The sequence below is a fragment of the Myotis nattereri genome, assembly GCF_964212035.1.
Source record: "Myotis nattereri genome assembly, chromosome: 12".
Classification (NCBI taxonomy): Eukaryota; Metazoa; Chordata; class Mammalia; order Chiroptera; family Vespertilionidae; genus Myotis; species Myotis nattereri.
In genome coordinates, this window is record NC_138087.1 from 73108838 (window position 1) to 73129440 (window position 20603).

General features: G+C 54.7%; 1 protein-coding gene across 1 annotated transcript in view; it reads right to left on the reverse strand.

Moving 5' to 3' along the window:
* The window catches only part of COL27A1 (collagen type XXVII alpha 1 chain), a gene marked incomplete at its 5' end in the record, with an annotated part of 128550 nt that overhangs the window by 97314 nt on the left and 10633 nt on the right, over positions 1–20603 (reverse strand). Inside the window, 4 exons of the mRNA XM_081103611.1 lie at positions 548–601; positions 2162–2215; positions 8799–8852; positions 12931–12984. Of these exons, the coding sequence (XP_080959737.1) occupies positions 548–601; positions 2162–2215; positions 8799–8852; positions 12931–12984 (216 nt within the window). The remainder of the gene's footprint in view (positions 1–547; positions 602–2161; positions 2216–8798; positions 8853–12930; positions 12985–20603) is intronic.

Genomic DNA, 20603 nt, shown 5'->3' on the forward strand with positions numbered 1-20603 from the left:
AGCAATAGATCCCAGGTCTGATGGACCCCAGAGTCCACTCTCCCAATTTCTCTGCTGCAGGCCGACAGCCCCAGGCAGTAGAGAGTCAAGGGAGGCAGGGTTATTGCCACCATCCAGGTAGGAGGAGGCTGAGGCTCAGGGAGGTAATACGCAGGCCCAAGGCCACTCAGCAGGTCGGAGGTGGAGCCCTGGGCCAATGCAGGTCCTCCCGGCTCTGGCAATATTCCTCAGAAAGGCCTCAGAAAGGCCTCCCAGGAGTAGCTGCACCCCTAGAGGAAGGACAGCGAACCAGGGCCACTTCCTGTCACACCTCATTAACCATGGTTAGGGGAGGCCTACTCCAAGCCAAGGTGCTGCCCGCCCAGGCAAGCACAGACCCTAGCAAACCTCTCTCCCCTCCCGCCAATGTTCCCTGTGCCTAGGGAGCTGGGCTGGGGCTAAGAGAGGCAGGCGGGGGGTTGGGACAGGCGGTTCCCAGCTCCTGCCAGATGACCCTGCTTGCTAGGAAGCCCACTGAACAAGGCAAAGCATCGAAACTGAGGTGTACCTTTCGTCCAAGCGGTCCTGGATCCCCAGGGAGCCCGGGCAAGCCCATGTCGCCCTGCAAGACAGAGACAAGGGGTGAGCTAGGGGGATGGGAGCAGAGACACGTGTCAAATTGAAGTGTGAGAGCTCATGGCCAGTTGTTCATGAACTGGACTCAAGGAGGCCTGGAGGCCTCAGGAGAGACTGGGGCCTCTGAGCGGAGTGAGGGCAGCCCAGTGGGCAGGGTGTCCAGCCCCTCTCCACATAACCCAGTCACTTCATTCGATCTACAGGGTGTCCCCCAAAATGTAGACATACTTTAACAGCTGAGAGCTCAATTTTGAAAATAAAATGTATCTTAATAAGCGCTGCCTTTATCATTATTCAAAGTGTGTGCATACATTTTGGGGGGAAACCCTATATTTTCTATAGTGGACTTTGGTATAGAATACCATTTGGGAAATAGGTCCTATGCTAAATATTTGAGAACCACTGTCCCAGGGGGCATGTAATTCATCTGCCTCAATCCAATCAGCACTCTCTCTCTCCCTCCCTCCCTCCCTCCCTCCCTCCCTCCCTCTGCATTCCTCATCCTTGCCGGGCATGGTGGTCACCAGGCATGGTGGTCACCGTAGGAGGCATTTCTGCCACCCCCATGAGACCTGAGAACAGACAACCCAGGAGCAAGAGACAAGACCTGGGTACCAATCCTGCTCTGCACCAGCCAGCTGTGTGAGCTCCAGCAGCCACCCGCCTCCGGGGCCCCTGTTTCCTCATCTGCAAGCTGGGCCCATCTGCCCTGGTTTACAAGGTTACAACGAGGAGCAGACAGGAGTGCGTGTGAACATTTGCACCCAGTGTAATGAATGAAAAAGAGCATCAGTGAGGATGTGAAGGGGTGAGCCTCCTGGGACTCGGGGAAACCGAAGGGAGCTGCCACTTGTATGTGCCCCAGCACAGGAGGCCGGCGTGGGAAGCAGTGTTCTGCCTGTCAGGAGGGCTCCTAGGCTGAGTCCAGAGGAAACCAGACAGACTGGGGTGTTCCCTCCAGGATTTGGAGCTCTGAGACGCTGGGGGCCTTACCTGGAGTTCTGGGGTCCCCTGTTCCCAAGGGTCCTGCACTCCCTCCAGGTCCCTTGGTTAGTGGATGGGGACGCATCAGGGAAGAATGCTTGTGCTTTCTCTTCCATGGGGAAACCTCTGGTCTCATCGCCTTCCCCTGGCCCGTTCCCTTCCCACCTCCTAGACGTTCACACACCTGTCTATTAACCTCGGAGGGGACTTTGAATGTCTTTTGGAAGCTTCCTGGGCATGTGCGACCAAGAAGCTTCTGGATGCCAAGGGTCACCTAGAAGGCCCTACGGAAAGCCATGCCACGTATTAGACAAAAGGACATTCCCCAAGAAGGTCCTTGGGGAAACCTTCTGTGGGTGTTACTGGCTGCAGCCCCAGAAGACAGTAGGAAATGGCGTTGGGCTTGGTGTGGGGAAAGGCGGAAGGACTTCAAGGTAAAAACCAAACCAGCGCTGACCTTTCCAGACTGTCAGGCGGCAGCCCAGGAGGGCTCCCCCAGGGCCCGGCGGTTTCCCTGCTGCTCACTCCCCCTGCCCTGAGCTCAGGGGCCCTGGAAACCTACCTTTGTCCCATCGTGGGCCTTTCCCGGTGAGAGTCCCGGGTCCCCTTTCTGTCCCTGAAACAAAAATAATTCCACTGATGTCTCCCACACGCTACTCTAAGCCCTGTCCCCCGCTTAAACACCCTCCCTCCACCCCCACTCACACACCCCACTACTCCAGACTCCACCTTCCACGCTCCCCACTGACTGCGTGATGACAAAGTCCAAACCCCTCCTCTGGCGACCCAAGTCTTGGGTCCCCTGGTCCCAATCATCCTACCCAGATTTGACTCTCCTTCACCAGCCACACACAGACAGGGTCGTCTCTGCCTTCCCCAGACCACAGCCCCTTCCTCAGCCATGCTCTGCACTTCCCAGCTGCCAGGCCCTCGCACAGGCGGCCACTCCCACCTAGGAAACCATTCCACAGGCCTCACTAGCCAGACATAAACATTCTTCAAGAGGCAGCTTGAGTGTGTCCTCCCCAGTCGGGGCCTGCGTACGGGTCGCACGACCTAACACATGAAAGTTGCTAGGACTGCCTCCCAGGTGGTTCCCCTGGGCTCTCAGAGAGCTTCTGAGACCCAGACAAGAGACGCCCCGGTTCATTTCCAGTTCGCTCCCCACAGCACTCTAAGTATCCAGGGTGGGTGCCGTAATACCCACTTGCATCTGTGAACAGCCCCTCAGAGTTTGCAATATCCCTCACCTCACTCGATTCTAACAACAGCCCAATGCAGTGGGCAGGGGAAGCGTTATCACCCCATAACATATACAGGAAAACGGAGACCAAGAGAGAAGAAAGAGACAGTCCAGGCCCCGGGAAGAGGTGCTGGCCAGCCAAGATGAGAGCCCTGAAGATGAGTTAGAACTGGTAGTATTTCAGGGAGAAACAGACCAGCAGCGGGTCCTCTGTCAGAGACAAGCACCCTTTGTGTTTAGATCTGGGAGTGTCCCCATTGCAGAGTCTGGCTCCTGAGAGCTGGGCCCAGAGAAAGGGCCAGTTCACCAGCTGCGTCTCCTACAGGCTGGAAAGAGCGCTCCTGGCTGTGGGCCCGCTCATTTGGCCCAACCTGGCTAAATTACTCAGCAAACAGCCCTTTGGAAAGTCGGTCCACCCTGATGTCACCTTCCAAGAGCCCCTGAGCCTGTCCCTCACCCTCACTCCCACGCTCCCGCTCCCAGCTGGACCCTGAGTCAGAAGTCCTGGGGTGAAGCCAGGGTCTCACAGTGGGAACTCAGACAAATCATTTCACTTCTCTGGGCCCTGTCTTCTCACCTTTAAAATGGGGGCTGTGCAGCACACACAAACAGGCATGCACACATGCATACACTGGCACACATACATGCACAAGAGCACATACAGCTGCACACACACACATGCACACACGTGCACTCAGGTGTGTGCACACACTCTCACCCAGGTGCATGCACACACTTACACACAGGCTCATGCATGCACATGCATGCCCATAGGCTCATGCACACATGCTCATACACCTACACACAGGTACATACATGTGCCCTTGGCATTTGCACACACACTCACATGTGCACATGGGTGCATACACATACACACACTTGTACACACGCACATACACCAGCTAACTTTCCAGGTTTCTTGGTAAGGAGCCAGTGAGATAATGAATGTGACACATAGGAGGGGTGGTTTGGCCAAGTTCAATTAATTCCCATTTGGTTCTTTTCTTTGTCAGAACCCAGACCTTCCAAATTCTGACTCAATCGCTCTTCTCAAGAAATCATTGCATTACAAACTGGATAGGGCTCTACAGAGGGAAGGGAGCAGACTTCTATTGCACACCTACTCCGTGCCCAACACTGTGCCAGGCTCCGTTAGTCCTCTTAACAACCTGCCCCCGCACCCCCCCCCCCTGCTGTGATGCAACTCAGAGAGGCTGAGTCACAGCCTGGGGTGACACGCAGGTGAGAGGCCAGGTCTTACTAGGTCTGACTCATCCCGGTCTGTCTGAGTTTTCAGCTCTTGTTTATAAATGGGAAGCCTGGGTACTTCCCCCACCCCCTCCAGCTGCCCCAGGCTGAAGGGCAGCCCCTCCCCACTAGGACCCCAACCCTCTGTTCCCTGGGCCCCTCCAGTCCCTTCTGCAGAACCTGCCCTCTGGGATCTCACACTGCGGCTGCCCCTCACTGACACTCTCCCACCCTCTGCTGCTCACAAGCCCGACTCCACTACCTTTTATGTCCATGATGCAAGGCCAGGCCCAGGGCTCCCTGGGTTTCCAGTGGCCAAAAAAGGACAGTTACTCTCCCCACCCGCCCTTGCCCACCTCCGTCTACAGCTGGTAAAGGGGCTGGGCTTAAAAAGCTTTTGGAGTGGGCCTCCATGTATCCTATTCTGTCATTTTATAAAAGGGGAAACTGAGGCCCAAAGAGATGATGCCCTTGCTCCCTTGCCAGGGGCTGTTACTGGGGCATTTTAGTTATTTATGGGATTCTCTGTGGGCTGTCAGCAGCAGCACAGTGCTTGGGATGTAATCCCCGCCTGAGGACAACATCCACAGGTACAGATCCGTATGGACCATCTACTGCGAGCCAAGTCCGGCAATGACTGCAGGGAATACCACAGTGGTGAACGAGACACAGGGATCGCCCCTGGGATGCTCTTGAGGGAGAAGCCAGAGAGATGGGTAATGGTAATAATAAGCCTAGCATCTACCGAATACACGCCTAAGCTCTCCACATATAAACCTATGTGGTGGCAATTACCCCTCTCCCGATGTCACACAGGAGGAGACTAAGGCACAGAGAAGGTAAGTAACTTGTCTAAGGTCACACAGTTAGTAAGTGGGGCTTAGACGCAGGCAGCCTGGTTTCAGAGCTCAAGCTCTGAACATTTCAATACTCTGCAGATAACACGTGGAGTCCAGGAGGAAGTTCAGGACTGAGGGCTAAATCCCTAACAGGAATTACAGCTAAGCTAAGGCTGGAGGAAGATGAGGAGGGAGCCAATGAAGTTAAAGCTCAAGAGATGCTCCAGGCACCTTGGTCAGGGGAAGGTGTGACTTCCACGATGGAAAAGGCTAGACATCTTCCCAGCCATACTCCTGCCAATTCCCCAGTAAGAGACATAAGGAAGATGTAAACTTTAATCCATTGTCTACACCCTGGTGAGGACAAGAACCTGGTCACCAACCCAGCTCTCCAGTCCAAGAGCCTGTGTAACCTTGGACAAACTGCTTTTCTTCTCTGTGTAGGGAACTGCCTGGCTCGTGAACAGAGCCTTCAACAACTAGAAGGTGGATGGGAAGGCGAATTGTAAATGCTCCAAACACAGTAGGAATGGGAACTGTGTGGAGCCCCTGTCCTGTGGGTAGGGTGGGAGGTGAAGAGATCTGATCTAGCCACAGGCCTGGAACCTCCTCTGAAGATTCACTGACTTTCCACTATCACTACTACTATTTTGTGTGTTTAGAAGTTCTGACCAATGCAATAAGGCAGGAAAAACAAATAAGACTACTAACCTTTGAGGAAAAGGAGACAAAAATATTTCCTTCTTTGCAAAAAAAAAAAAAAAGATGAGTGCCTGTCTAGAAAAATCTAGGAGAACTAACTGAAATACTGTTAGAATTAATAAGATAATTCAGTAAAGAGCATGTTTATAAAATAAACACAAAAAGTGCAAAAATACAAAAGTAAACAGTTCTCTTCAATAGCTGAGAGCCAAGCTAGAAAATATAATGAGGAAGATATTCCATTCATAACAACAACAAAATATAAAATTCCCAACTATAAACTTAATAAGAATTGTGCAGGGCTTATGCAATAAAAACAATAAAAGTTACTAAGAGACATTTAAAAAAACTCAACTAAGTGGGAAGCTTTAATATTTTAAAGATGTTGATTCTTCATAAATTAATATGCACATTTAATACAATTCCAATAAAACCCCAAGAGGGTTTTATAAGGAAATTATTAAGAGGAGCATACTAAAGTACATCTGACAGAATAAATAGCCAGAAATATTTTAAAAGAACAGGGGCGGGAAGACACACAGTATAAAGACAGTAAATGTCATAATATAAAATGACACTTTACTAACATAAAAAATATAAATAGCAATGAAACATACTTCAATGGACTGAAATAGACTCTGATCTATCATACAGTAATGAGTGGAGGAAAGTTTATTTAATAAACAGTTAACTATTGGAGGGAAAATAAAGTTAGAGCCCTACCTCATATTGTCACATTATTGAAAATTAATTCCAGATGATTTAAACTTTTTTAGTACAAATGATATTATGCAATAACTAGAAATATAAGTGAATACCTATCTGATCTTAGGATGGGAAAGAAATGTGTAAGAATAAAAGTAAATAACCATACATTTCACATATGGTGGAGCCCTCTCCAAACTCACATGTTTTAAGTTCCTAATCAGTGTTAGCGATTATTGTTAGTAATATATATATATATATATATATATATATATATATATATACACATACATACACACACTTTGATTTGTGAAAATCATCATGAATACTCTTAGCAGGCAAACAGTAAATCAGAAAATATTTATAAGGTAGATAAACTCTTAATAACCTTAATATATAAACATAAATAATTTCTACAAACCATCAGCCAGGCCCTGCTTCCCAAGCTGCCTGAGCAGCCTTTGCAAACCTCATCTGATCGTGTCACCTCTGCTGCAAATCTTTGCATGGCTTCCTGCTGCTCGTTGGATAAAGTCCAAAAGTCTTAGCACCACCTACAGGCCTGCGGCCCTCCGCAGCCTTCTCCTGCCCCTTTGCCTAGTTACCTGCAGCACTTCAGACCTCAGTTCAACCTCCCCATCCTCTGGGAAGACCTGTCTCACCTCCCAGACCAGACAGATATATTCCTGAGCAAACCTGGCCATTCAAAACAGCTGCTGATCTCAGCATCCTGGTGTACCCCATCTCCCAAGGAGGTCCCCCCTGGAGCGGAGAAGCAGGTCCTCCCAGGGAACAGTGTCTTCATCTGCTGGAGCCTCAGTTTCCCCATCCATAAATGGGTACAGTATCTCCACCTACCTCATAGATCTTTGTGGGGATCAATTGAGATAAGCTACATAAAGAGTGTGCGTAGTGTCCAGTGCATAGTAAGGGTCCAATATATGGTAGATATTATCATCAGTATTTGCCTTGTTAAAACCCAGAGCCCCTCTGGGCAGCTGCTAGGCGCTGGGCATCTGATGCTCCCATGCACACCTTCTAAGGAAGGACCCAGCCCAGCCCTGGCCACAGAGTCATGGACCCACAGGGGCTGAGGCTGGTGCTCCTGCACCAGCATTCTGGTGCCATATGTTCATGTATCCAGGTCTACCTGTGTATGACCTTTGCCCCAAACTCCCCGACAAGCTGGGAGCCAGAGGAGTTCTGCTCCAGGAGTCAGGACTGGACTCCGGAGGCTGCCAGCCGTCACTCACTGCCCAACCTGGGTTAATCAGTTAATGGCTGACTTCAGCCACTCAACCTTGACAGTAGGGTTAACAAAGAACAACCTTGCGCCTGGGCCAACCAAAGCCCAGAGAGGTTCTTCACCTGGCCGCCCCTTAGATGACAGTCTGGGCTGAGCAGCGTCCTAACCAGGAGTCCCTCTGCCCTTCCCAGCCTGCCCTGAGCTCCTTCAGCCCAATCGCTGAGCTCTTGGCTTCCCTGGCCTTGCATCTTCCTCCCCCTCCTCCCATTTCCCCGGCCATTCCTCCACACTTCTCCCTGTGACCTAAATTTCACTGGTCTGGCACTCCTCTTGGCGCCCTCACTTCTCACTCCACCCACCGCCCTGACAACCCTGTTCTCTCACCACGCCCCAGGAATGAACCCGGGCCAGAATTCCCCACGGCCCTCGGAGCACCAGTCACTCTGGTCTCTGTGGGCTCATCTAGAAGTTCACTGGGCCATTTCCAGAAGCTCCCTGGGGAAGGTGGCATCTGTGTGCCAGCCATCTCCCAAGGTCCTATCTCCAGCTCAGAACTTTCCTGAGTCTTAGAGTGTTTTTTGTCCATGAATCGTCTCCACCTCGCTGGACCACAGGTTCCAAACACAACATCATCTTAGTCCTTCTCCCTGGTTCCCAGGTTCCGTCTCTAACACCGGGGAGCCGTCTCACCTCTCATCCAAGTCCTCCCTACCCTATTTCCGCATTGTGAATACACCCACTCCCCCTCCTCCCACAGCCCCAAGCTGGCCCAGGCTAGCCTCCTCTCTCCCCTGGACCACCCAGGTCTCTCTGCCTCTGCTCTGGTCCCCACCCCAGTCCCTCTTCCACGTGTCATCCAGGGACCTTCCTCACACACCATCTTTCCACACCCCTCCCCAGCTCACACGCGGACCTGAGTCCCCTGGTCAGACACTCCAGGCCCTCCCTCCTTAGCATCAAATGATCTTCCCTCCTACTCCCTTTGAGGGCTCTGGGTTCCAGTGCTCCTTCCCTCCGAAGTCCCTCCCAACCAGAGGCTAAACTCCTCACTCCTCACTGTGTCCCCCGCCTGGCACAGGCCTGGTGCTCAAGGAGTGCCTGGGGCCGGTGGACCTGAGGACCTCCCACCAGGAGCCCCTGGGAAGCGCTCCCATGTGGGCCTCACTTCAGCACCCACCCCATGGCCTGATCTCCAGATCCCACAGCAAATACTCACTTTGGCTCCGGGAGGGCCGGGGAGGCCTGGATTTCCGTGAGGCCCAGGAGGACCCTGAAAAAGAAGCAAACACAAAGGTGAGGGGAGCCGGGGCCCTTCCACTTCCTACAGCAGTACCGCGGGTTCCCTCTGCCGCTGCGCCTTCTCCCCTCACCACGTCGGAGCGGCATTGCTCCTGGGGTCTCACCTCAGGGCTCAGCCTGAACTGGCAAAGGCTGGGCAGGAAGAATGTTTGAGAGGGGCCCCTACGTCTTCTCTCCCCACCAAGTCTGCGCAGCATTGCGACGGGCCGCCCGAATGCCTGGCCCTGTGCTGAGCACTTTTCACTCACGATCCCGTTTTACCCACTAACCCACGAGATCGGGGCTATCATTATTTCTATTTTGGAGACGAGGAAGCTGGTGTTCAGAGGTTTATCACTTTCTCAGGTCACCCAGCTGCTCAGGGACAAGAGCTAGATCTCAACCTCAGATGTGACTTCAGAGGACAAGCCCTTAACAGCTGAATGTTACCCCCTTTCTCTCTCCAGCTGGCTGCCTCAGCCCTTCCCAGCTGGCTTCCTCGAGCTCAAAGCACACTCAGCTGTTTGCTTCCCTGCGCTGGGCCCGGCACTTTCTCCCCTCACCGCCTCTGCCATGTTGTTCCCATCATCTGGCATGCCTGTGCCATCCAACCCCTCCAGCTGAAACCCAACCCATCCTTCAAGACCTGGCTCAAAAGCCACCTCCTCCCGAGAGCCTTTGGGTACTCCTCCTGCCTAAAGGACACGTCCACCCTTCAGCCTCCAGCTGGACTGTTGTATGAGCCCTTGGAGTTGAGGGTTCAATGAAGGGCATCCTGAGCCTCTTTGGACCAAAGGCACAGCCCCCCTGTGGCCACACAGTCAGCACTCCCCCTTGGGTTCCTACAGGCTCCGAGCTTACGGCGCCCTCCAGGGTCCCCGGAACAGCTGGGAAGCCTGGGCCCAGAGACTCAAAGAGTCTTGGCCAACGTCACACAGTAGAGTCGTGGCCAAGCGAGGGCCGGAACCAGGCCCGCTGGCCTCAAGTCCAGGGCTTATTCATGGCACTGGATTTTCCCAGGCCATATCCAAATCTCCTACAGCAGCTGGGTCCAGTTACGTCCACTTTCTCCGGCAAGGGCCTGGACTACAGCCTTGCAGCCCAGTGATAAAAACAGGGCCCAGGAGTCGGGTCATTCCTGAGGGCCTTTGTCCGGGAGGCATACTCTGGGACGTTGGGGGTGGGGAGAGGCACCTCAAGAGGCCCCACCGTGCCCCCACCACACCAGCTCCAGACACACTGCCCTGTCCCTGCCCCCTCTTGACCCATCTGGCTGGCTGTGTATGAACTCGCTGCCTTCCTCCCTGTCCGAGGCCAACTTCCCAGCTGCAGCCTGTCACATTCCAACCGAGGCACCTCCCTCTTCCTCGATGTCTGAACTGGAACTCTCCCCGTCTCTGAAAACATCTAGAAAGAACAGTGTTTAGAAGCTCACTAAGCCTGGGGGGCTTATCAGGGTGTCAGGGGTGAGCCTCCCTCTGGAACAATCAGTCCCTCCTAACATCCTACCTAATACTGTCTGCTGGCACCGGCTAGGACTGGGAAGTGTCGAGATCTGAAACCACTCCGAGCCTCCCCGCCCCCAGCCTCAGGCTCCCGTCTGTTCCCTCAGTGACAGGACCCAGCGGTCTCTAAGGAATCTGGGAGATCTCCGATGTTCATCCCAGCCCAGGCTCCTGGGGTCTAACCTCTGAGCTCAGACTGAACTGGGCCACGGTTGGGGGGGGGATGTTTTAGGAGGGGCCCCTGACCAGCACCCCAGAACCAGGCGTGAGCCATGCGAGGCCAAGGGTGGCTACTTCTCCCCAGTTGTGCCCCCAGCTGCTCCAAAGATGGTGGGTTGGAGCGCTCAGCTACCCCCTCCGCAGCTCGTGAAGGTGGGGGCTTCCTGCTTCCCTGCCCCCACCTCCCCACCCCTCTCCAGCCACGGCCTTGCTTAGAAACGAAGCACATAGTTGAGTGGGAGCCAAGCAGACCGATTCTGTAAATGCTGCAGCCCAGAAAGGCGGGTGGGGGCAGGGCCCAGGGATTCCCCAACGTCCCTCCCTGGATGGGCGATGGGCGGATGGGCTGCGGGACTATGTGAAGGTGGGAAGGGGCATGCCACTGACCTCAGATGAGGCCCCACCCTCCCCTAAACCCCAGAGCCACCATCTGTGCCGAGGAGCTGGGATTGTTTAATCCCAGCACTCTATCATCTTTGGAATTTTATGATCTATGGAATTTGTAGTCTAGAAACAGAATGATGAGGGGTGTGTTGGGGGGGGGGGGGGTGCTGGGGCATATGAGAGACAGAAGGATGTCGGGAGAGTCATTCACTTGTGGAATTTCAGAGCTGGGAGGAACCGTAGGAATGCCTCACTACGATCCCATGTTTTATAGATGGCACAACTAAGGCCCAGAGAAGGGAAAGGACTTGGCTAAGATCACACAACTCTTTTGGGGAAACGTTCTCGACTCCCAGACTAGAACTCATCAGCAACCATTTCCCAGCACCGGCTGCACGCAGGGCACTGTGCGAAGGGTCGTGGGAGGAAAAGAGGGTCAGCAGGCTGTCTCTGGCCCAGAGGGGCTCAGCCGAAAAAGATAGAAAATTAGCACCTGGATGGTTAAAACCACAGGCTCTGGACTCAGACCACCCGGGTTAAATCCCGGTTCTGGATCTACCTGATGTTTGACTTTCTCCAAAGTCACCGGACCTTTCTGAGCCTGTTTCCTTACCTCTAAAATGTGGATAATATTGGAACCTATTTCTCAGGGCGGCTGGGAAGATGCAATGAGATCACGCGCATGCAGCTCCGTAAGGGAGATCAGCGGTCGATGTGGGTTTTGGAAAGTGATCCGTGCCTTCCAGAGGGCCCGATAAAGGGCCGCCGGAGCAAAGGAGCTGGCGTGCGATCCGAGCCATGGATGGAGGAGGAGCTTGCAGAAGAGGGTATGCCCGGCAGGGAGCACAGCCTGAGCAATAGCTCAGAGGCCGGAGGGCTCAGGAGGAGTACGGGCCAGGGGCAGGCTGCCTGGGCCTGGGATGCTAGGTCAGCGGGCCTCATCCTGGGCCCAGGCTGCAAGGCCAAGGCCAGGGGTGTCCATGACACCCCTGTGGTCCTAAGCTCTGGGCATGTGCTCCATGGAGACTCCAAATCCAGGAAGAAAGGCTGCTGCTGACAGCAGATTCCAGAGCCCTGGGCCCAGGAGCACAGGGCCGGGTCTAGAGGGAACTAGGGCTCGAGTAATTGCATAACCAGAACCATCCACTGGGCTCCGAGCTAAAAATATGCCCCAGGCAGCTACCTCTGCCTGGGCTTTGCCAGGCACCCAGCGTGGGAAAGGTTGATTCAGGCTGGGCACAGATGCCAGGCGCCATGGGTCTGAGTCCTCTTGGGAAGGGGGCAGATTCCCCTCCAAGAGGGAGGGCCCAGCACAGGGTTAAGAGCCTGGTTCTAGTCCCGGCTCTGCCATTCATTAGATGCTTGGCTTCTTCATTCCTAAAATGAGAGTGGCTCTCCTGACCCATGGGGGTCCTGGGGAAGAAGGGGTCAGATAAGGCAGCATTAAATGATGTGCCAGGCACATAGGAGCTATTTTTCATTCAGAGGCTTGGGCTAGCTCATATCAGCCACCTCGGCCCTGCCAAGCCACCCTCCAGCCTCCGGTTGAACCTCTCAGCACTGGAGCTCACCTACTCCCTGGCATGGCCCATCTAGCTGCCTATGTCAGCATCCCCCCCACAGGATGATCCTGTAGATATAGGAAGATGGGTGTAAGGGCCGTGTCCTCCCAAGTCAGCTTTCTTCCTGGACAAACCCCAAAGCCCATCAGCCCAGGGGAAACCCCTTCTCCACCCCAGGCTGCAAGGGTCATACCTACAATAGACCGGAGACCCTGTCCCATGCCGTGTCTGTCCACACAGTGCCCCTAAGAGCCCTCGGTCCATTTCACTGGACAAAGTGGAAAGTGAGTGCCAGGGAAGGGCAGGAAGTAGCCTGAGGATACACAGCAGAGCTTGGACTTCAGGGCATGCAGGCCAGAGAGCCGACCAGGGCTCCACAGGATGGTGTGCGATCACTTACCCGAGGTCCCCGTGCACCGGGGGGTCCAGGGAGCCCAGGCAGCCCAGGGGGGCCCTGAGGAGAAAGCAATAGCATCAGTGCCCAGTGGCATGATGAGAGAATGGGTGCAAGCATTCATTCGACAAACCTGCCCCAGAACTCTGCCCACGGCTAAGGAGCCTGGTTCCCTGAGGGCCCTGCCTGAGGAATTCCTGCCTTTCGGAGCTTCCTGGCCTTTGCTGCCGTGGTTTCTCAGCCTTTGACACTCTCAGCTTTTATTATTCCGCTACCTTAGTTAGGGTGCCACCTTCTCCAGGAAACCTTGCCTGACCCCTCCTCCAATCTGGGCCACGGTTCCCTCTGTCCCTCTATTTTAAAGGCCACTATACTATTCAAGGAACTGTCTGCTTAGAAGCCTGTTTCTCCCACCAGATCATAGTCTCCTCAAAGGAACTAATGGGATATGAGTCATCTCTCTCTGCCCAGGGCTCAGCCAAATGTTTGATAAAATAATACAGCAACAGACCTCTGAGCTCAGCCAAGTTGTCTGCAGAGGCAGAGCAGAGAAGGGACTTGCCCAAGGTCACACCAAGCATCTTCACACCACGGAGATGCAGTGGAGCATAAAGGCCTGGTTTCACATTCCAGTGCTGCCACTTACCAGCTGGGTTTGGGCAAGTTCCCTAAACAGCCTATGCCTAAAAGATGGGGACAAGAATACCCTCCTCACAGTATTATCTCGAGGATGAAATGCGAGGCAGTAAATGTGTGCGTAGAGTATTATTGTAAGCCACCGTCACTCAAATGTCTCATCTAGTTCAGTGGCCACAGCCTGGCCCAGCCTTCATCACAGCCCCTTCTGCCTCTGCCTTCTCCCTGCCTCTCCCTTCCCCCCTCTCCAGTCCTCCACACAGCCTGGGTTCACCTTCCCACAGGACTCCCCTGCTCAACATTTAATAGCTCCCCATTTCCTATGGGAGAATGGCCTAACCCTGCCACGGGGTACTCAGGGAGCACCTGTGTGGCCGCACCCCTCTTCCCTTCACACAGGAAGGGGGACAGCCGGGCAGACTTACTACACCACGAGCTGGCCTTGTGTAAATCCTGGTGCTGCCACTCGATACTGCAGACTTTGTGCAAGCCCTGCAGCCTGTCTGCTCTCCGCTGCTCCCCTTTGCAAAGCGCTCAATAGCGACTGTCCCGTCTGCCCCGAAGGAGCGAGTGAGGATCAACCAAGTGCCTGCTCTGAAGAGCTGAGCACGGAGCCTTCGGAGGAAGCCAGGCTTTCGAGGATGTGTGAGGCCTGGGGAATTCATTTGTTTCAAATAACCATCAACAGCAGAGATTCCAGGTTTCCTGCCCGGAGTTAAAATCAGTGTTGAAAACCCAGTCCGGTTTGGCTGGTAATTAATCCAGACCTCACGCTGGGCAGCCTCAGTTCACAGGGCTGGCCTGTAAACACCACGTGCTTGCTCATCCATGAATGAAAATCAGCAGAGAGATCCAGACGGGCAGACGTGGGCCCCGGGGCCCCGGGGTCACTGAAAAGAGCTAGCACTTGCCGGAGGTCACACAAGAGTCCCCCCAGGGTGGAGAGAGGGGGACTCGTGTGTGATCTCAGGCAAGTTCCAGCCATCTCTGAGCCTCCAAGTTGGCGACAGTCTCCCATGCAGAGCCCGGGGGTGGAAGGGACGGTCTCCAGTCCTAGGTCCAGTTCTGTAGGTTTGAGATCCAGGGCCAGTCTACCCCCTGCTGCTCCCCAGTGTAAGATACTGAGCATCCTCACTGACTAGCTCTGTGGCTCGGGGCAAGCAACTTCCAGCCTCCAAAGCTTCATTCTTTAACTATAAAATCAGATAGAACAGCATCTAGTTGACAGATAAGCTATAAAAAGTGCTAATCCTAGTGCCTGGCACACAGTGAACGCCCCAAAAGTTAGCTGTTGTTTCTGCAAAGCAAGCTGCTGGAACCTCCCCAGTGTGGAATTTTAAGCCACCCTCCTCGACATCTGTTTTTCAGGAAGAGCAAAAGGTTTCCTTTCCTAGAAGGCCCTCCTTGGCCCTACTCTTTCACGCGACCCGGAGTTAAAGGGAAATGCAGGGGCTAAGGCTAAGCATTACTGTAGGTGTTGTTGTCATCACCGAGCCCCTTTAACAGATGAGAGACCATAGAGAAGCTCAGAGAGGCAAAGCCACTTGCCCAAGGCTGCACAGCTAACAGGCAGAACCTGGATTCAACCCCAAACCCCTTGACATGTTCTCCTCCCCTGCGCAGCTTCCACGCAGAAAACCTTGGCCAGGTGTTCTGACTGGCTGTGCAAACGTGGATAATTCCCCTCCCTTCCGTGGGCATGTGTCAAATGAACATGCCGCGGGCTTCCCAACGCCGGCACTTCCTGAATTGCAGGGTGGTGTTGATGTCCTCCTCTAGGTTATCTAGCAGAAGAGGAAAAGTGAGACCATGCCCCTCGCACAGAGAAGACGGCAAGGCCTGGAGGGGTGAAGGGCTGGTGCAGGACCCCAGGACGGGAATCTGTGGGTGGAGTTCCCTCAGGACCCTGGAAGGCTGCCACTGCCGAGGGCCTGGACACTCCCTCTTGGCGTTTATTCTGCCCCAGAAACGGGGGCATCCAAGCTGGGACCTGACCTCATTCACAACATCTGCACAGCAGACTCTAAGTGCCAGCTGGGACCCACGGCCCGGCCTGGTGATGTCAGACCACAGCCTGACTCCTTGACATGGCAGCCCAGCCCCCAGCGGCAGGTCCGGCCAGCCCTGCTCTACCCACCTGGGCCGGACTACCCTACGCCCAGCTACAGCCACAGGCCTGGCCCTCCCCCACTCAGCGATCACTTTGTTAGTGGGTGAGTGAGGGGGGCGCCCCTCTCTCCTGGTCCGAGACCCTGCCTGTTCTCCATGCAGTGGAAAAACGCTGCCATTTCTTTCCAGGGCTGAAGCCTGAGCGGGTGACTCTGGGATGATTCACAAGGCCGGGGTGGGATTTTCCACTCCACGATGCAAACAACGGGGCCTCTGAGAGGGCCCAGAGCTGGGGGGAGGGGAGCGGGGGCCGCTGGCCTATCTGCGGGAGGTGGACGAGGCCTGGGCTCAGGGCTCATGCAAACAGAGCCATGGAAACAAGCAAACCCCCACTCTGGGCTTTCCCCAAGGGTCCTGGCCTCCGACAGCCAGGCCTAGGGGAACCCCATCCGATGGAACAAGTCCACCCTTGTGTCCAGCTGCAAGGGCTCGCCTGCCAAGCCTCGCAGAGAGAAGTAAGCTCTGGCTGGCATGGCCCCTGGTGGCAAGCAAGGAGAGGTTTCACAGGCCTGGGATCTGGGAGACCTGAGTCCAATCCTGTGTGCTGCTAACTGCCGGGAGACCCTTAGCAATGAACTCTCAGTCTCTGGACCTCTGCTCAGGGCCTATAGCCTTAGGGGAAGAAGTCAGGGAAACTCAAAGGGCCTTCCTATCTCTATCTGAGCTCCCGATTATTCCCAAGAATGGCGCACAGGGTGCCCAGTCTCCGTCCTAGGGAAGGGCCTCCTGGGACAGGGCTTCTCTGTGTAGCCTTGAGCAAGTTATCTCCTTATGCCTTCGGGCCTCAGTTTGTCCAGCTGTAAAATGGGGGCATAATGCTCATCTTCCAAAATCATGTGTGTGTGCTGGTTATTCTCCATTTGCTCCCAAGATCCACTCTGTGCCCTGGGAAGCTGCTCCTACAGGCTGCACCCACAGGCTTCCTTGCTCTCTGCCCTGGCTGGGTTTGGCCGAGAGGCCACCGCAGAAGGAGAGAGTGGGCAGGGTATTTCTCTCCCTGCTCCCTCCCTGCTGGGCTGTAGTCTGGCCCCCACTCCTGTCAAAGAACCCCGGTCATGTTTTAACTCTGCTGGGCTCTGGTAACGCCTGCCCCTCCCCTTGTACCTTCAGGTTGGATTCCTGTGCGATGCCAGCCCCTGTAGGTTCCTTTGATGCTGCCCATAGCTCTGCAAATAGTCCCTTCCCGAAACTCTCCTCAATTACCCTCTCCGCCCCCCCCCCGCCCGCCCCCACTGGAGTCACAGGATACACCATGCAGATTGCTTAGCACGGAGCTAGGCGCACAGTAGGAGCTCCAAAGCATATGGTAAAGACAGCAAAACACCCCTCCATTCTCCTGGGTGCTAGGTTGTACTAACGAAAGGGGTGAATTTCTCAAGGTCTAGTTCCAATTCCTAACCGTCATCAGTAGGATGGTCCTCCTGTGCCCAACCCTCCTGGTTCTCTTAGTGTAACAATACCCCCACCTCACCAATCAGCACATCGGCCACAGCAACCCGCTGGGACTCCGATTCTAGTGCTGGGTGCATCTCACTGCATCCACACAACAACCCTGGAAAGGTACGTGGTACCATACTCACATTTTACAGAGGCAGAAACTGAAGCTCAGAGAGGCTAAGTGACTTGCCAAAGGTCACACAGCACCAGACGCCAAGAAGGCACTCAATCAACATTCGTTGAAAGAAGGAAAGGATGTCTGGATAAGGGAATGGTTCAAACCCAGGTCATTCCAAATCTAGTCTGTAGGCCTTTACATTCCCTGCGGCCTCCTTATCCCACCACCAGCAAAGATCTGGGTAACCTCAAGCAACCCAGCCCGTGAGTCAAGACAACCTGTTTTGTGTGTGTGTGTGTGTGTGTTTTTTGCGAGGATCACATTCCTTCATTTACAGATAGTCATGGAGCGTCTGCTGTGGGCCAGGCCCTCAGCCGGGTCTCCCCGAGGTGACGCCTGCAAAAAGCACATGCGCGTGCAAATGCCAGCGGCCTGCGAGTGAATAAATAAGGCCTTGCCTCGCCTCCTCCCAGGCGTGGGGCTTCTGTGCAGCTTCTGTGCAGCCTCTGAACCACAGCCTCCCGCCCCTCCCCAGCCCAGGCCAGTCAGCTTTTCCATGCTCCCCCCGCTCCTGGGGCTCCCACAGAGCTTCCTCGCTCAGTGGCTACAACTCCTGGCAGGCCCAGGCCTAGCCCTCTGTCCCAGCCTCCCTCAGCCCGTCCCACGTCCCTGGGGAGCCATGCAGAACCCGTCCCACACACCCTCCCAGGCTCTGAAAGGTCCCACAGTCATTTCTAAGGAGGAAGCTCTTCCAGTGTCGTGTCACAGGAGGAGACAGTTCCAGAGAGAGGAGAGCAGTGTCCCACGTCACCCAGCGAACTCGATCTCCAAGGCGGCCCTGGAGAGCATCCAGCCTGCTTCCTCACAGGAGCTGGCAGCTCTGTCTGACATTCTGCAGAAGCTGAGGCTGAGGGGGAGTCAGGGCCACAGAGCTCGTAAGCGGTGGGGCCGGGATTCGAACCCAGGTCTCCATGATCCCCGTCTGGGGACAGTTAAGCCCCATGTCCCAGGCAGCACCGCTTCTGCTCTGCTGAGACTCGATTCTGAATGTATAGGGAGGTTGGGGGCAGAGAAGAGAGGACGGAAGGAACAGGAGTTCCTGTCGTGACTCAAAGATGCCACTTTGATTTCATAATTTCTGGCATCTGGTGACATACAAATGACCAGCCTGCTCCCTGCCACACCGAGGACTGGCCAAAGCTTCTGGGTCCTATTGGAGTGAGGCCAGACTCCAAGATGGGGAGGGTGGGATTAGGGAGAGCATGGGGCTGGAGGCGGGATGGCACCCGGGCAGCCTGCTGTCCCCGCTCTTGCCCTCATCTGTTCGGGGCTGGAGGAGCAGGAAGGGCCATGGCATCCCGGCCCCTGTAAGAACATGCCGAGGGCCCTTGGCCAAGTCTTTTGTCCCTCTCCCCATCGTGTCCTCATCGGCAGAGCAGGGATTAACACACACATCCTGCCCCTCCTGAACCAGTCCCCGGGAGGCGCTAGAGGGAAGTGCACACATGTGGAGGGAACTCATACACATGGTGGGGAGAGAAACAGAAGTCTCAGCATGAGCTCTTCCTTGGAGGCCAAGGACAGGGCCTGACACATCTTCTGAAACCCCCCCAGCCTCCCAGCTCTAGGCCCTGGGGTCTTGGAGTGGACATTCATGAGGGGGGATGTGATGCCCTGGAGTCTGTAGCTGAGGCATAAACTTCAGCTCTGCCTCCTACGTGCTGTGTGCCCTTGGGCAAGTCCTGGCCCTCTCTGGGCACAGTCTCCAGGCTCTTCCCCTGCCCACTGAGGAGAGCTGAACTGGAGTGAGGCCTAAGCACCCTCTACGGCACAGGACAATGCCAGCACCTTCTTCGGTCACCGGGAAGCCCCAGGATCTGGAAGGAGGCCTCACCTCCTGCTGACCCACATCACCAGGCCCAGGAGGCAAGTGTGTGGCTCGGGCGTCCACCGGCCCCAAAGGCAGATGCTACACCCGAAAAGTCCATTCCTGCTGCGCTTCTGCTGGCTCAGACAGAGCATCTCTCCACACTGTACACAGCTCGGGAGGCAGGGTTCTTCCTCCCCCAGGCAGAGTGGACACCCTGCACCTCACTGCCCTCTGTCAGAGGGAGGCAATTCACCCCCTTTCAACCTCACAGCCAGCGAGCCGGCACCCCTGCAGCCTGGGAGCTGAGCTGTCAGGGCCCCAGGCACCTGGGGCCTGAGTCGGACCGGGTCACCTAGAGGATTCCTCACTTCCTCAGCTCCCAACTCTCTACCCTGCCCATTGCAGAACTCGGGGACTTGAGCAGAATGTTGACATAATCACAAAGCAATGCATGCAATTTCCATACATTCTACAATATGGTTATAATAAAAATGGGCCCTCAGTCCTCTTGCAGAGAGGCTGAATAAATATTATTCCTAATGATTATTAAAAATAATCAAGTGTGTTTGGTAAGGCCCGGGAATCCCCAGCATCTGCCACTGTCTCCGCATTGTAAGGAGCCCTAATGTCAAATGCAGAGCCCAGGAGGAGGAAACCACATGGTGCTCATCACCGAGGCAGGAGAGCGGAGCCGAGGCCCAGGCTTCCTGGAAACTCCATCCCATCACTCCGGCCTGCAGGAATTGGCCTCCAGCAGCAGAAAGGTCGTTGCCCCTGGAGACAGTCCCAGGCAAGCCAGAGGCATTGACCCTGAGAATGTCTCCTGCACAGGAAATGTTCTTTCTCCTGCTTGGGTCCACTCTGTCCCTCCTCACCCCAAACTCACTCCTCTACCAGGCGCCACACTTCCAGTGTCTAGCAGCGGTTCTCAACCTGTGGGTCGCGACCCCTTTGGCGGTCGAACGACCCTTTCACAGGGGTCTCTTAAGACCATTCTGCATATCAGATATTTACATGACAATTCATAACAGTAGCAACATTACAGTTATGAAGTAGCAACGACAATAATTTTATGGTTGGGTCACAACATGAGGAACTGTATTTGAAGGGCCAGAGGTTGAGAACCACTGGGACTCTACAGGATTCAGGCAAGTAACATACATGGGTGATTGGAAGACCCAATCGGGAGATGTGGGGACAGGCACAGACAGGAGCGGGCTGGGCCTGTCTAAAGGGGCCCCCCTGACCTGGCTGCAGCCCAGGGCCCCTGCATCTCTGCCACTTCCAAGAGAAGCTGGGGTCACTGGGTCTTTTCTAAGAAATCTCTCATTTTTAAAATGTGAGTCACTTATTAAAAATGTTTAAACCATGTTGCATGCGCCAAACAAAACATCAGGGCTACCCACGTGGGACTCCCAGGCAAGCTGGTGGCCCGAGGAGCTCTGCCCT